Here is an 18012-nt window from a genome sequence, read left to right as displayed (position 1 = left end):
AGTCCAGCTTTCGCCGCCAGGTTCCCCCGGGCACCTGCTGGCTTTAACTAAAACAAGACTAATGAAGGAGATTTTACTCTCAACAAACGTAATTCCTGCTTGACAACTTTCTTCTAACGTCTTTGAGGAGCCGTTGCAGCTCAGCTGTCATCCCTGAGCGAAGAGCAGCGAATGGGATTTCACAGGGGCGTTCGCCTTCTTCTGATCTCGCTGTGATGTTTTCTCTGTAATCTAAAGATCCTGCAGGAGACATGCAGAATACTCTGTGTGTGTGTGTGTGTGTGTGTGTGTGTGTGTGTGTGTATGTGTGTGTGGGGGGGGGGTCAACAATGCTTTTTCCAGATGCTTAAAGCTCCAACTTGAAGGGGGGTTGGGATCTGTATTGCTTCCCAGAGGTGGAGGTGGAGTGGGCGACCGTGCTGCCATTCATAGTGGGGGCGATTCTCAAATCTAATCGCCATCCTACACACTCGAAATCTCCACTCACCTCGAAATATGGCAGCTGTTCTGAGTCACATAACAGCCAGAAGAAAAGCAGTTTTACTGAAACCACATGAGCTGAAAAATAAAATCTGTGTGTGTTCAACAGATGAAATAATACATGGAAACGGTCTTTGATCTGTCTTACATGAAAAGCATCGATTTGGTCTCGAGTTCTTTGGGAGAATACAGAAAACTTGCTGATGGGAATTACAGCAATGCAGCGTTTATTCATTTATTTCCAGCTACTTAATGAGAGTGGACTAAATAAAAGCAGGGAAAAGTGTACATATATATCTGCAAGTGTGTTTCAAGGATGTGTAAGGATTCTTGAAACTGTTGTTTAAGGTGAGATGCACGTGACTTAGATTAAATTCATAAGCCTATAAGGTGCGATGAAACTTTTCTGGTTTATTATCTGGATTTTATAAATTGCATGTTTTACCTTTAATTTTAAGATAAACAAATTGGATATTATACAGTAAAACTGCACATTTTTATTAAAAAAAACATCTGAAAACTGGACTAAACCGATCTGAAAGATGACATGTTAAATAAGGAAAATAAAAGGCCAAATGTCTAAATTAAGCAGGGGATAAAAAAGTAAATAAATAAATAAAATAATAATGATAATAATAATAATAATAATAATAATAATAAGGGAGTTTTTTCTGCTGTGTTCTCTTGTCTGGTTTGTGATGGAACCACTTCTCCCCATTGTTTAATTTTTTTATTTTTTTTATTTAACTAATTAGTTGGATGTAAAATGTCAATCTGAACCTTGATGTGAAATATAGATGTTCCCACTTGCAGATGAAATGTTTGGTGATTTTTTTTAGATCCTTTGGGAGGCTGGAATGAATGTAAAAATGTGTAAAAATGATCAAATATGTACATAAAGTAAAATGAATAAAATATTTAGAAATAACTTTTCATTTATAGATATATTTTAAATATACAATATTTAATAAATGTTTTTTTTTTTAAATGATCATTTTATATTTTTTATATAATATATATAAATAATTGGGACACTTATTTATATATCACATAAAATTATGTGATAAATGAATTTCAGGTTATTCATAATATTTTCTAAAAAAAAAAAAAAATTCAAATGTTAACATCTTGATTATTTACTTTTACTTCTTTTTTTGAAAACAAAGAGAAGTGTGTAGTTGTCCTTATTTAATGCTTTTTTAGCTTGTTATTCCACTTCTCCGACACTGGAGACCAGATTATGCTGCATCTGGCTGAAACTAAAATGAACTGAACTAAAATGTAAATTAAAACCACTATTTAGGGGGCATTTGGAGGAATTAATCTAAATGGGGAAAAAAAAGTTTGAGAACCACTTATTTAAAGCAAAAGAAGATGTTCTATCATAATGTTTATAGTTTATTTTCCCACTATATTGACCCTCTTTTGCTAATTGTAGCCGAGTTACCAACTTCAGTTTCTGTTTCCGTCAAAAGTTAAACAGTAAAGTTTTAGCAGTTCAGAGTTGAATGTTTGTAACAGCTTTAATGGACATGGAAAGCTACAACCTGCATGAGATTTCTAAGACCTTGAATGTGTGCAGAAAATACTCTGGTTGCAGGTAATAGGATTAAATTAAATCTAACAATACATTTAGTTGCATTCCTACTCGGTAACACTCGTGGTTATATCTTAACTAATCCTTTGTAGTGAAAAGTATATTCCATATTTTACTTTGTGGCATTCAATTATTGAAGCAAGAGTCCCTCAGAAATACTGTAACAAGATTTCACACAGCGGCATGACTAATGTGCAGAAACTGCACAGCGAGATTGAAACAGCGCGTATTTAAGTGCTTCTGATTATGATGGGGAGTCCTCGGGGTATGCTAATTGATGCTAACCCACTTCTGCCATATGGATGTGACAAGCTTGCAATATGTGTCCAGAGTTTTAGCAGCTCAGATCCAGAAGAAGACGAAGGTTGCAGAGGGACACGTTTGATTGAATTTGGCTTTTTTTTTTCTGCTGCTGGTTTCTGAGCCAGTTTGGGATTTCATAACTGGGTTTGATGTGTCATGTTAAGTACATCACTAGGATCTCCAACATTACCATGACTTACATCAGAATTAAACTTGAGCAGAAGCAGTTCGGGGAGATGGAACTTGTCTGGTTTGGATGCACTACTCTTTTGGAGCTGGACTGACCAGGTGAGCAGGTCTTTTACTCAATAATCCATCCTGTTGCATCAGCCTGAGCTACACTGGAGCATTTAAAAACTAGTGAAGATAACAGTTAGTTGGTTTATTAAGACCCCCATTAGCTGTAGCCAAGCCAGAGCTACTCTCTCTGGGGTCCAACAGAGGAGTATGTGCAAAAAGAAAACAGTGATTTGGGATTTATAAGCAGCATACTAAGCTGTTGGCCATGGTGCACTGGGTGGGGGTATGGAGTCTAACGTACCTGCTAGGCTTTTATCTCATGAGCCAATATTTTCATAATGTTAGCCTTTAAGATTTGGATTTATGGCACAGTCATCTCTGTGGGGTTTGGCCGTTATGGCTCTGCTGTGCACTACAGCCCAACATCAATAGAGGGAGCCAATAAAATGTCTGACATGTAAACTACCACACAGGAAAGTGCAACAAGATGGATAGCCCTGCTTCAAGCTTTGTTTACTTCCAGCCAGAATGGCTGTAAATCAAGAAACAAAAACACAAGATGCAGCGTTCATGTTTTTCCTTACATATCTATTTGATACCGAAGGCTCTCTTTTCTTTCTAGTTTGGATTACAAACAACAAAGGCTGCGTTGTTTTCTGAGCAGTCACCAGTCCCGAGATTTTATGCATCAACACATAAAACAATCATTTGGTCTGAGCCCAAATGATCAGCACTTTCACCTCCATGCCCGATCGTTATAGCAAACTCTTTTGGTGCAACTTGGATGCATCATCAGTGTTGTAGCCCAGGTTCATTGGGTGTTTCGGGTCTCACCACCCTTACCTAGGTGACCCAACCAGGGTTGATCAAGCCCCAGGTGTCTAAGTAGCCTTATACCACTGATCCCCCTGCTTGATCCACCGCCACCTCAACGCTTTCTCTGATGCATCTGTGATGTTTTTGATGGCTTTTTTTTTCTGCAGCCCCTTCACTTCTAACATCTTGAGGGCCCTCATGAGGGACTGGCCAGAAAAACCTCTGCACCCGACCTTGATGGGGTAACACAAGGTCCTCCATCCCCTACTCTGACATTCGCTTGCCAGCTCCTCATACTTGGCCCTCTTCCTCTCAAAGGCCTCTTCCATCCTGTCTTCCCAGGACAGCTCCAGCAGGACCACTTGCTTTGATGTTTCAGACACCAGAACTATGTCTGGCCTTAGTGTTGTCTCTGTGATGTTCTCTGGGAGCTTGAGCTGTCTCCCTAGGTCGACCTTCCGCTGCCAGTCCCAAGCTGATGCCAACAACCTGGCTCCGGTGCTGCTATGGCTTCTCCCAAGCTCTAGCAAAGGCTTGCCTTTAAGGGTGTTGGCGTTTTCTGGTGGACAAGCACCAATGTGCTTGACAAAGTGGTGTTTGGTTTTCTCAGAACGTGCCGCTGGACGTTCTGACCAAACATCTCCACTTTGGTGTGGCTTCTCCATGAGAACAGCATTGTGCACTTTAGAGCATCTCCTAACTTTTCCACTACTAGCAAACCACACAAACAATATGTACCATGAAAACATAGACTGTCCTGATTATAATGATGTTTGTCTCATCACTGTGGGACAAAAACTCTGCAAACAGCCTAAAAGAATCTACATATATAGTGATGGCATTCTGCAGAGAGGTAATGTTTGGTTTCAGCTCTTGTTGGGTCCCCTGCTTGCATCGTATGGTCCTGCAGGGTCGGACGTGGTCGGCTGAAATGCAGCAGGATCAAAGGCGACTCTGGGAAATAAAGTTTGTGAGGAATGTCCACATGGATTTTCACTGGCTGCCTCAGGACATCGTTAACAACACACACAACCCACTCAAACTTGTTATACGCTTTGTTATGGTTTTGGCGAGCCCTTCAAACTTTGCAAATAAGCCCAGAAACATCCGAACCATGCAGCTTTTAAACTGTCTGCTGGTGGCTACACACCACAAAAACAGCCTGAGACTGAACCCCCCCCACCCCAGTTGCCTTATTTCATGCCCGACTTTTTGCAAGATAGTGTTTCATCTACGAGGGAAAGAAATTGTCATGTCAACGTGCAGGAACAATGGAGGTTGTGTTGTAGATGGCTGCAGGAGTGGGTGGAAAGATGAGGTTACGGCTGCTTCAGAGTCGATGATGATAACAGCAGCGCTCACAATGGAGAGGAATGAGGTATTGTCCTGTCTCTGAGTCGGGATTCTCCTTGAAAATATCATCTTTGACCATGTTTACGACCCTGGATATCACTCGGTCATTGTCAGATGATGAGGCCATTTTACCAGAATGCAGCTTTTTGTGTCAGAAGAAAAGAAAAAAAAAGTGATACCACAAAACAAATGTCCAATGAAAATAAAATGGAATAAATGTTATGTACACACATGTATAAGAACATTCTCAATGCTTAATGCCATAGGTGATATAGGTAATAGTAATTACAGATTTTATATTGTGGGAATTTGTGGGGCTGATAAAGGTTTTATAATGTTTCGTTGTATTTGAAAGTAGTGTAGAAAGGCCCAAGCAGGGACATGAGTTGTGAATTAGCTTTGGCTAAAAACTCTGATGCATAACATTAGCTACACTTTTGTGTGACTGTTCACAAATGCAGCGTCCCTGTCAAATAAATCAAATAAATAAAGACATAATATAATACTGCTGTCCTGATGTAAGGTGATATTATTATTAAAAATATTTATAATGGGGGATTTAGCCACATATTATATAATATTATATTATATTATATTATATTATATTATATTATATTATATCCATCTTTTTCTGTTGTATACATCTCACTACAAATCAGTTTGATTTAATTATTATTACATTCTATCAATGTTTTTAATGATTAATTATGGGATTCCAGATATACATCTATGGAATAAATATTTTGCTTGTCATATATTTGACAAAATTTTGCATTTTTCTTTATAGACTAACCTGCTGCCTGTTTTTTCATTTAAATTTTAGTTGATAGAATTGAACTAAAAGAATAAAAATGTATTAATTTACATTGTTATTTGAAAATTTAATTTTTTTTTTATTCCTACTGAAGCTAATTCATTTATTAAACTTAATGTGTAATGCCATTATTTAAAAAAATAATTACAAGTAAAATATATACTTTTTGTCTTTGTTTTATTGATTTCTTTTCATTCTTTTCATAATCAGTCACCGAAACTTTAAAAAAAAAAAAGATAATTATCATTTAATACATTTTTGTTTAATTTTAGACTGAGGAAAAAAATCAGAAATACACAACCGTTTTACTCCTGCATGTCACATTCATTTCCCTCATAGGGATAGCATTCGTGTGTGTGTGTGTTTGAGTGTCAGTTTTGAGATGATTCAGCCCGAGAACTTCAGCTGGAATCGAACTGGCCTTCGGCACTGGGAGGATTTGGCAGATCAGATGTGTTGGTGAGAGCTTGAGTTTGTGAAAACCGTGCAAACATGCAATCACGTGAGCAGCAAGCAAATGGTAAACATTCAGGGAGGGTTGGAGTCAAGGAATACAAGAATCTGCTGGTGAGGGTGTAAATGCATGTGTGTGTGTGTGTGTGTGTGTGTCCTGCGGGGCTGCAGTCTGCAGAAGATGATGTGATCTACCTGGACAGCAGGAATGACCTCACTTCTGACCTAACCCTGTTGAGAAGGAGTTATATGGAGCGGTAAGGACTCAGCTTGTAGCATTTCCTTTTGAGCTCTCCTTCTGACATTCATGGACGGAAACACAGTGAGTATAAATAAAGGTATTCAGGGCCGTGGCATCTGATTTTCACCCACATGTAACCCAGATATCAGCTGCTGCTTTGTGATTGCTTAGAGTTCATGTTTCATTGATGCAGGATGTTATTTGTTAAAACACAACTCTGATCATAGTGTTCAGCCATGACACACCTCGCTTGGAGACATTTTCCTCCAGTTCAAGATGAGAAACACAGTCTTAATTTATTCATTTATACACTTACTACTTTAATACAAGACAAGATCTTAGAAGAAGCCAAATGCTTCTAATCAATGGATTTGATTAACTGATCATCATTTAAAATAAAAGCAAGCTGTGTTGACACATTGCCATGGAGGAAAGACATCAGAAGTTATCTTTACTTAATTCTACTTTAGATTGGTGGGTTAGGAAGGGCTCTGATTGGACAGAGGGAAGACGTGACATATTTACGTTTAGCAGAGATAAACAAACTCCACTTCCTGCTTCTCATCTTTTTGACCAATTTTGCTGTGATTTTGGTTATAAGTTTAAGGCACCAGCTCAACACCAGCATACGACTTCACTTTTTGAAGCAGCTGATGAGGAGAAGGGACACAATACCGGAGACGGCAAGCGGAAGACTGTGCTGAATATGTGCGTCATTGCGACAGAACAAAGTGTCGAGATGCGAGAATTCACTTAAAGCAGAATGAACGTTTACATGATAGAAGAATTAATAATTTTGGATTTAAAATGGGAACAAACCAGCTACTTACTTTGGAATTAAGTTCATTTCGGAATTGTCACTTTCATTCGGAAATAAGGCCTTTATATACGGGACAGATGCAAATAAACAACACAAAACTGATATTAATTCTGAGATGAATTATCAACGTTTTTTTCTATTCACACCAAGTGTGGTGCAAAATTTAATTTTTAATTTAATTCAGCTTTATTTGTATAGCACCACTTCACAGCAATGTTGTCACAGAGCACTTTACATACACATCATTTCAAGCCAATTCATACATAATAGAAACCAACTGATTGCATCAAATCATGACTTCGATCCAATCCCCCATCCTGAGCACGCAGACGGCAACAATGGGAAGGAAAAAACTCTTTTAACAGGAAGAAATACTCTGGCAGAACCCGCCTCAGGGAGGGCAGCCATCTGCCTCAACTGGTTGGGGTGGAGATGACAGGACAGACAGATCAACATGTACAACTGCACTTATTCAGGAAGACCTGCAGAAAAACAGAGAAATAAGTTACAGACAGCAACATTGTAATAAATTTATACATTTATACATTAGAGAAATAGAGCGAGGTACTTCTCAGTGCATCAGGTAACATCCCCATTGCTACATAAGTAATGGATGGCTAGACTACCCATAACTATAAGAGCAAAGAGACATAACGTGGACAGTTGGGTCCCGTACATGCAGACTCCAACTCAGGAGATGCTCATATCCTAACTATAAGAGTCATGGAAAAGGAAGGAATTACAAATAAATGATGAACATTTTAAAACAAATTCACAAGCTTGATTCCACATCAAGCCACAACATCTGTGTGCTGATGCTGCAAAAGAAAAGACAAAAAGAAATGCTGGGTTCATCCTGTTCTGCAAAAGAGAAGAGACTTGCATTCCCCAATCGGACAGAGTCTAGCAGACTATCCTGATGTGAATGCACCCTAAATTAAATAGCAGCGAAATTGATGCCTGCGTAGCTTGCAACTATAATCTATCAGTCAGGTTGCTCATATGTCTGTTGGATGTGAAAATGTCAAAGAAAAAAAAGAAGAAAAAAAAGAAGAAAAAAAAGACGTCAGTCCGAAAACATAAAACTCGCAAAATCGCTGGATGGAATTTTGTGACTAATGCGAGTGTTCACATTGATTTTACACTGATCCGATAAAAAATATTGCCATTCGAACTATTGGATGAAACATTCGGAGTAGTTGTGTAAAGACCTTTTGGTGTTTACATGGTCATTTTTCATCTGTTTGAATCAGACTTAACTTTGATTCCGCATTATAGAGGAATGAAAATTCTCATGAAAATGTGTCCTTCAAGAAGAAACTGTTGCCACCCGTCAATTTGGGAAAATAAGATGATTTCTAAACTGTTTGGGCTCCAGCAACCTACGAGGAATGAACCTCCCAGGAAAACCACAGAAAGCCAAGAGTTACATCCCAGACTCTCCAATCTTGTTTACTGTTAAAGTTTAAATAGAATTAGAAAAAGACTAAACCATTATGGTTTAGAAAGGGTTGCAGGAAAAAGCCTCTTCTGTGTAAGAAAGACATGGCAGCACAGCTTAGGCTTGCAAACCCGCGTCTGAACAACCCTCAGGACTTCTGGAATATTGCTGTTTAAACATAGGAAATGAAAATGGAGGTGTTTGGTCAGAATGCGGCATGTTGGGAGAAAATGAACTACAGCATATCAGCCCAAACATCTTCTACCATCTGTTACGCACAATGGTGGAAGGATGATGATCTGGACTTATTTTGTACCCACTGGACCTGAACATATGTGCAATGATACACTCAAAGTCCAGACCTCAAGCAGAGACGGATAAACACTAATGCAGGAATACAGTCTCGGGCATTTTCTTCCTTCCAGCGAGCTGCGTATGTATGTAAAAACACACAAATTTTCCATTATGGGCCTTAATGAGCCGTGCTACAGATTGTCAACATGAACTCATTTCCGTGTCGGAGCTAATTGGACTGAATTTTATACACCGGCGGCCGCTGTCAAGTGGCTGCACTTAGAAACACAATCCAGCACACACACACATTTACACACAATTATCAACAATAAATCAAATGTGCAACACCAGTCAGAAAACGAACGAAGACAATTATTTAACAAAACACATGTTCACACATCAGAGTCACCCACATATTATAAATGCATTACAGTCTGGCTTTATTTTGAGTTTTTTCTTGAACTGTTTCAGTAAAATGGCGTTGTATTCTTTATGTGATTGTAGATGTTTGTGGCGTCCTCCTTGAGACACAACTGTACCGACTTATCAGAAGCTTCCTGCTTTTCATGAATGTTTTATCGTGGCCTGTGAACAGAGAAGCGGCACCATTAAAGCTCCCGTGTGCAGGAGTTTGGAAGAAGAACTGGCTGAATGGAATTATAATGAGCCTTTCATATGGGCAGGTGGATTAGGTTTGGGCTTATTTGTAACTGAGATATTTACAGGTACACTTCAGGCACCAAAGCTTCCAGGTCGCTTCATTATTTTGGTAGAATTCAACGTACATGATAAGGGTGTAAAAAAATTCTATTCTATTCTATTCTATTCTACAGTCATTTAGCAGACGCTTTTATCCAAAGCGACTTACATATGAGTGAGAACAACACAAGCACGAAATCAAACAGTAGAGGACGTCGTAGGAAGGTGCTGGTGGACTGTCCAGTTGGACGCAGGTCCTTCCATGAAATGCTACAGGCTTTTTTTTTTTTTTTTCTTTACTCCCTTCCCACCCCATAATATCACCTATGTTAAAATACAAAGAATTAATACCATAAGGTTTGTTGCAAAGAACTGGGCCAAGTTCCCCAACTTCCACTAAATATAGCTATACTAAGTGTTGAAGTGCTCCTTGAAGAGCTAAAATTTTGCAGTAATTTGTGTGACAATATTGCTATTCAAAAGCACTGTAGTGATTTTATCAAATCATCAATCTTGACTGCTAAGTAAAGAAAAATATATTGTTTTGCTTATCACGATATATCGTCTTGTTGGCCCGCATTGTGATATGTATCGCATCACCAGATTTGTTCCAATACACACTGCATGATTTTGTTGTGCATTATGGATGGGGACTGTTGTATCGCTACATTAGTCTGCTCCCACATGTACCCGTGGTCATGTACCCTTAGTGCTGCTGCAGTACGTCCAGAACATCCTCTAAAAAGCCGGGTTTTAATACAGAAAGCAAATCAAATCAAAGCAGCTTCCCAAATGCAGCAGTAAATATAAAACCCTACCAGGCTGGTGGTATTTCTTTCTGTCAGTAAGGATGTAGATGAAGTTAATACATTCCGAAGGTGCTTTCACACATTCTTGTGGTCAGGTTAACCCTTGTGGGTGTTTCCTTTCTGAACTTTTCTCAAATGCGAGGCGGTGAGAAAACCCTACAAGTGGTGTTTGCCAAGCAGCTGATCCTTGGTCAGTGAAGTAGTCACGCACTGCTTTTGTATGAAGCCTGAAGGGGTCAAGACAAATGCATCCATAATAAGAGCTGAGATGATTAAATATTACACAATGACTAAAACGAGTCAAAACCACTAACAGCCCCTAACAAAATACCTTTAAACAAAATACTTAAATTTGAGCTTTAGCAAGTTGTTTTAACCATATCTGCATGACTAAAGGTGTGGAGTTGCTGCTGTGGTTGGATGGTTTAAGATTCATGTCAACTCAACGCAGAAGACGGACATTCAGACAGACAGTTTTGGATGCTTGCTGTGTCAATTTTACATGGAATTAGCTATCCGTCACTTTATGCAGAAAAAGGAGCAATACCGCTGGCTACCACAGGGGGCACGGTTGAGCTGTATTGCTGATATGTTAGCATTGAAATGAACAAACCAGAGAAAAAGAAAGACAAACCGGATAAAGATGATACAAAAACAGGAAAAAAAATGTATCCGAAGCATCTGTCTTCAAATATGCACGCCTCTGCGTTGTCCATTAATTTCTGATAATTGACACCTCATCGGGCATTATTTCTTACTTAACTGGCTGCTGTTAAAAGGTGTGCGCGCTTCGTAATTAGCCGGCTTAATGAAGCCCTAGCCACGCGTTCGCCCCCTGGTGGACTAGTTGAAAACCAGAGTAATCAGATACGAATGCAGCAGAGCTCGCGTTTTAAATGCAAACATCGTTGATGATCAGGTTTATTTAATTCTGGCCACCAAAATTGTGATCATGATCAAAATCTGATTAATTGTGGAGCCCTACCAAGAAGTTGATGAGAACAGCAAAAACATTCATGCTTACATTATTCAATTTCTTATGATGCTTTTAGAGGATTGTAAACAGCTTGTAGTTGTGAATTACCACTACTGTGTTTAAAACACAGATGTGACGTCTGGTCTCAGCACTGCCCCCTAGTGGATACACTGACTTATCAGCTATGACAACAAAAAAAGATGCGTAGAAGTGTGAGGGTGGCGACGTCTGACAATGTTTGAAATAGACTTTTCCATATATAAGGGAGCATAATAATAATAATAATAATAATAATAATAATAATACATTTTATTTTAAGCCCCTCTCAGGTTAGTCAAGGATGCTGTACAATAAAAGAAAAACAGAATAAAAACAAAGACTAAATAAATATGCAAACATAAAAACATGAGATTTAGTAAGTAGAGGCAGGAAACTATCTGGAACGAGTGAGCTTCGACTCAGGTGGACCTGCCACATTAGATCTGTTTGCATTTCATCAGGGAGCAGGACAGTCCTTCAGGAAAATCTGCAAATGTGCACACTCACTGAAATGGAATCTACCAGCACATGCATTTAACGCCGTGACTACCCTGACCCCTCATGCACTCAGCAGGAAAGCACCTCAAAGTGTACGAGGATGGATTTGAGGATTTAGCCTCTAAATAGCAAGTAAAAGTGCTTCCCTCTTCTTTTCTTATCTCCGTCAGCACACCTTCACATAAATGATGGTCTGCTAGAGTACAATGGAGACATTTGTAATAGAAGGATGGTCAAGTCCTTGTGGCTGCTGCATCTAAAGCAGAATTAATTTTTAATATGTTTATTAAATCACCAGCCTGGTCTTTCTTCTGGTTTTTGCACCCAAATTATCTTCTGATCTTATCTTTGAAGTAATTTTTTTAAATTGATTTTTAATCTGCAAACAGAAATATTTGGTTTTCTAAAGCAAAGTCTCTCTCCAAAGCCCATAACATGATCAGCTGTATGTGTTCCAGTGGATTACCTCACTGGACTCTATTTATAGCTGAAAATCAGCTATTTAGAGAGAAGAAAAGGGGAAAGAAAATAAAAGAAAGCCGCAGGAAGAGGGAAGGAAAGCAGAAAACTGGGACAGCACACTGGGTCGTGTGCGAAACCAGTAAAACTGTTGACACATTAGACATTCAAAAGGCATCATCCATTTTTCAGTTCCTTTACAGGGAAACACATGATGGAGTGGAGTCAGTAAAAAGATGATCATTTGGTCATATTTGTTTTTTTTAATGGATTTTTTTAACGGATCATCAGATCCAATCACGACCTGACTTCAGGATGGATCATCAGTGGTGTAAGAAATGTGATTTTGTCATTTCAGGGAGAGTTTTTGTTCTCTCCAACGTAATCATAGGCGTCCACGTAGGTGCTCTGACACACATTCGTATGTGTGTCTCCTGGCAGGCACATCCCTCATCCTGCTTTAATTGGTCTGTTGTGAATCGCTTCATCCGGCGGTGCAGCCACAGTGAGGCAGGGCAGGTTTATCAGCCTCCATCAAAGAGGCCTGTCGTCCGTGGTCGTCCTACACAGCTCCTGTCGGGTCTTTGACCTCTGATTTATCTGGAAGCCACCATCTGAAGTCACGATTGCTGGGCTTTCTTTTCTTCTTTCTCCAGCCGGCTCTTTGCTCATGCGGTTGTCATCGGCGACTTTGCATCGCTGACTAATAAAAGCCATAAATTCTCACCGTGAATCTGCAGAAAGCCTCTCTGGCTTGCTACAGATGGTCAGTTTTCTTTGCGAATGCTCATGACTCATGAAGTCAGTGAAGCCAGAAATCATGACGCCTCACGGCTTGTCCCCCCCCCCACACCCCAAATCGCCGCCAGCTATGACTCCATGGCCTCCAAAGCTCTGGTTAACACGCAGTGGATCCTCAGCTGCTGGACGTGCAGTACCTGCAAGCCAGCCTGCGGATGTCACGCCCCTCATCCATCCTCAGAGTTATCAGTTCTGCTCGATAACAGGATTAATAAATGGAAGGGGGAAGATTCTTTCACACAGAAAAATGTCTTTTTCTTAATGTGGACTGGAATTTTGAAGTACGTAAGATGATGTTTGCAAATGTTTTGCATCATCTAACCTCTAAACCAGGATTGTTTAGTGGAAGTGGCTGACTCCAGACTGCATCAGAAGATAAAAAAGGAAGATTTACATCAATGCATCCCTTCAATGATCAATAAGCAGTTCTGATTTTGTAAGAGAAGATTTGTTGTGAAGAGATCGAGTTTCACTAAAATGTCAGATTGCGCTTTAGAAAATAATTTTGTACTGAAATTTTAGCTGTTTCTGTGTGATTTGCCTGTTAAATCAGGATGTGTTGTGTTAAAGTTGGATTTAATACAAAAAATATTAACATTTTCTGGAAAAAAAAAACAAAAACCTGGAATATTTATAATTACTTTTTCCCCCCAACCTCTTTGAAATTAAACATGCATCATTTGAATGGTTGCACCTGAAAACATGGCCTGTTGTTTCTCACGCCATCTGAACAGCAATAAACGTTTCGGTTTGATGCTTCAACACGTTTTTACCCGAATAAATCCTTCCTGAGGAAAACAGTCTGCTCTGTAATTGGACACATGGTGACTCTGCACCTAAAGCAAAACCATTAATAGGCAGCAGAATCATCAACATGCTTTTTTTCCCCCTCTTCGCATCCTTTTGTCTTTCCGGCTACAAGCTGTCACACTTTATTAATTAAAAGTGGGAATCCTAAAACAAATCTGAAACTTTCATATAAACCACCTTTATCTGACTATTTATTCATTTTCACTGGAGTTTGTGTCAAATGACTGTAAGTGCACGTATAAACATTAGCTCAGCTGCCCTGGTCTTGTGTAATCAGGCATCGCTACAACATGCTGCATCCTCCCACTGTGCCGTTGCTCGCCACCAATGTTTCCCTTTGATGATTAGCTGCAGCTAACAAGCTCAGCTTTCATTTATGTGTCAGCATGTTATTGATGCCTCCGCTGCTGATGATGTGACAGATTCAGCCATCCGCCTCTGACATGATGGTTTACAGAGTTACAGTGGTTCTGCTTATCAAACAGGAGTCCCTCTGGTTAAAAACACAACACATATCTGGACTTTTAGGCCATTTGTTCCGGCTGTCGTCAGATTGCAACTGTTCACGCCATTTACCGAAGGGTTGACGGAAAAGGCCGGTTGTGTGACCCGTATTGATCGTGGAGAACTCACTGCAGGGTGATTTTATCATCTGGGGTGTGTTGTTATGAATGAGAGCTGTGAAAAGAGGCAAGTTGCAAAACATGAATGAACAGACTTCTCTGATGCGTTTCAGCTACAATAAATGAAGGTAGATTCAGGTTTAGAAAGGCGTGCACGGAGAAGGTCAAGGGCACCGGCAGGCCTGAGCACACCAGCGTGAAATTATGTGTCATACTAATAGTAATTATGTCAGCTCATGGGGGCACACGGTCGACTTCAGAGCCGGATCAATTACTTATCAGGTGACATGATGCTGTTTTCTGTGTTCTTGTTTAATACATTTATTATGCAACACCTCAGAGTTTGCAATATTTCCCCCTTTGTGGATGTGAAAATCTATTTTTCACATATTTGAAGGTAATTTTTTCAGAAAGTGCAAAAAAACCTGCATTGGTTCCCAGACAGTAAAGTTTTAGGAAATGCTGCCCTCATGTGGCCATAGTCAGAAGTGCAGCTTCACCTCTTTTCCCCTCAGCTTTTAACTTCTGATGTCAAAAACAGAGATGAAAAATCATTTCCTTTTTTTTTTTTTGTTCTGTTCCAGGTTATGGACACGCTGTCCAAACTTTCCCACACAGCCATCGCGCAGGAAACCGGGTTGAGGTATGTTGAAATTATGTAAAGATTGTGTGATGTGATGAGTTTATGTCGACTCATCTGTTTATCTTTTACAGGCCATTTCCTACAGAGGAGAGTGTTGAAGATGAAGACATCTACAACCACCTGGAAGACCTAATTGAGTATGTTTGCTCTGTGTTTACATAATTTTTTTTCTTTCAAACAGATTTTATTGCTGTATTTTCTCCAGTTTTTCTGCTTCTTTAAGATCTAAGGGCCATTTGGTTCCTGGGTGTTGGCTGGAAGGCAGCCACCTGCTCTTTTCTCATTCAGCCACCAGTTGCGTGGGACTGTGGTTGAATCATTTATTGTTTTCACATGACACTCATGAAAATGTTGGAGATTTGTTTACAAGTACTAAAACTCGCCATGTCAACTGAAACTGATCTTCATGAAGAAAGTTTAGATTTTTTTTTCACTTTTAAGACTAAAAAGGAAAAAAGCTGTTACATAACATTGCATAATCCTCCTCGCTTCATGCAGGACTCCCACACAGCAGCGGTACAACAGAATAAGACCCTTCTGTCATGGATTTCTGGAACGTAGTTTTTTTTTTTTTTGCACGAGTTGTCAATTTCCATCCATGTTTTAGCCAATATGTTTCCAGTCTCTGTCGCAGCACTGCTGGAAGAGAAGCAGCCTTTTGGTTCATGCACATTACATCACCAAGCTACATTTAACTGCATCAGTCTCACCACAAACCATCAACAATAAGTCGCTTTTCACTTTGATGGCGGGGATTTGGAGTCAGAGGAGAGGCCTGAGAGCAGTCAGTGTTAACAGGAAGCAGCTCGGTGGTGACAGAGGTAAACAGCAGGGTGACAGCCGCAGGGTGGGAGGTTTCATGTGGGAGCCTGGATGTCGCTGAACTAACGGGGTCCATCTGCTCGCCGTGCAGAGGCAGGCCTCTTCGCACGGCAAGATGTGACCCGAATGTGACCCGAAGAAGCCGTCTTCTCTGAGGAGTCAGAGTGTTTAAGATCCAAATGTTTGGATTTTAAATGAGTGAAGAGCAAAGTTCTGCACGTCAGTGTTTCATGAGGTCTTTTTATACTGTACATAAGAAAAACTACTGACATAAATCCCCCATAATGATAATAAAAAGGGAAAAAAATTTCTTAAGAAATAATAAAGTATTCAGAAACACACAACTAGCAGATGTTTTAGTTATTTGCTTAGTGTGTGTGAACTCTGCAAACTGCAAACTCTGTGATGGAGTGGCGACCTGTCCAGGGTGTACCTGCCTCTAACCAGCTTCCAAACAACCCTGATGTGGACTAAACGTATAGAAAAGGAATAATGAATGTTGCTTTACTGGTGTTTTCTGTTAAGAAAATAGTAAATTATTCTGTATCTATATTTTGTTTAGATCTATGTTATCTATACAGTATCTTTATTCTGTTTCGAACATATTTGATGTAAATAACAATCAGTTTAACACACTTTCAGTACAAGAATGTAGCTGATGTCCTATGCAGTGTTTACAGGTGACAGTTTTCAACTCTTTACATCTTCAATATATCAAAACAACAGAATTTAAATACTAAAACCACATTTATAGCCCAGTAAAATAAAAGTTCACATTTACCACAGCAAACCGTTAAAATGACAAACATTACACTAAAATAGACTCCACACAACCAGCGCTGCACATCATCACCGGAACAGCCTACAAGTCGATATAAGCTCCATGGAAACGCAAAGATTTATGAGCTACACTTTTGTTTTTCTTCAAGCCAGAACTTACTGTTTGTTGTAAACTGTTTTACATCTGGATTTAATTTTCATTTAATTTGGCAAATTTCTCTGGCGTTTTTCCTCTCCATGCTGGAACTGTTAAAGGGTTAGAGTTGACTTTAACTGGGCTGTTTATTATGACCTGGCTCGACTTGATGTGTCTGTAAAGTCCTCAGAAGGCAGTGAAATACTGCGATGTGAATAAAGTTTCATTAAATTCAACTAAATAAACATTGCTTCCTTACTTCTACATTTTATTAACCTTTCCTTAACTAGTAAATAACATGATCCACATATAAATAATGAGCTAATGTGTAATTGGGATACTAACTGGGTGGAATTGGACTTTAAAGTGAAGTGAGATGATGTGGCAAATTGACATTGTACAAATTTAATTGAATTAAACTGACTAGAAAAGCTTTTACAGTTTCAGTTTAATTGTGTTAAAGCTACATATGAGGTGTTAGTCACAAAACAAGCATAAATTCAGAGGAACAGGGACCAAAAAAAAGCCAAAATGACAAAAAAAATACAAAGAGTAATTTCTAAGATAGAGTGGGTGTATCATGCAAGAGTATATTTCTATGATAATAACTATAATAGAGCAATAGTAATACAATAATAATGATAATAACAGTATTATCAACAGAAATCAATACTAGAACTTACTTACTAATAATATATATTAAAATAAAATACATCTTTCATAATACATTAGCTTTAATTACAGATCTTTGGTTAAGTGAGACATGTTTGTTTTGATGGAATAAAAATACAATATTTACAGTTGTGTAGCTTAGATTGTGACATAAATGCTGCCTATGTAAATTTAATAAATGTAGTATAGTAAATATACTACAGTAATGAATACAGTATCTTTACTGCATATGTATTATTAGTGTACTTCGCATACTTTTATAAGTAAATAAGAGTTAGTTTATTGCAGAGTTAGTCTGCAATAAAAAACATATTAGTTGAAAAATGTACATATTTTCAGATTTCTCATGTCTGTGGTGGTTTTATATTTATATTATTGTCAAATGTCACTTTC

The 18012-nt window shown here is 38.9% G+C and overlaps 1 protein-coding gene across 1 annotated transcript in view; it reads left to right on the top strand.

Moving 5' to 3' along the window:
* vav3 (vav guanine nucleotide exchange factor 3) overlaps nucleotides 1-18012 on the top strand; it is a 110454-nt gene that overhangs the window by 38698 nt on the left and 53744 nt on the right. Inside the window, exons 3-4 of the mRNA XM_079260228.1 lie at nucleotides 15151-15209; nucleotides 15281-15346. Coding sequence (XP_079116354.1) covers nucleotides 15151-15209; nucleotides 15281-15346 — 125 coding nt within the window. The remainder of the gene's footprint in view (nucleotides 1-15150; nucleotides 15210-15280; nucleotides 15347-18012) is intronic.

Source organism: Telmatherina bonti (genome assembly GCF_933228915.1).
Source record: "Telmatherina bonti genome assembly, chromosome: 20".
Taxonomy (NCBI): domain Eukaryota; kingdom Metazoa; phylum Chordata; class Actinopteri; order Atheriniformes; family Telmatherinidae; genus Telmatherina; species Telmatherina bonti.
This window is presented reverse-complemented; position numbering and strand designations above follow the sequence as displayed.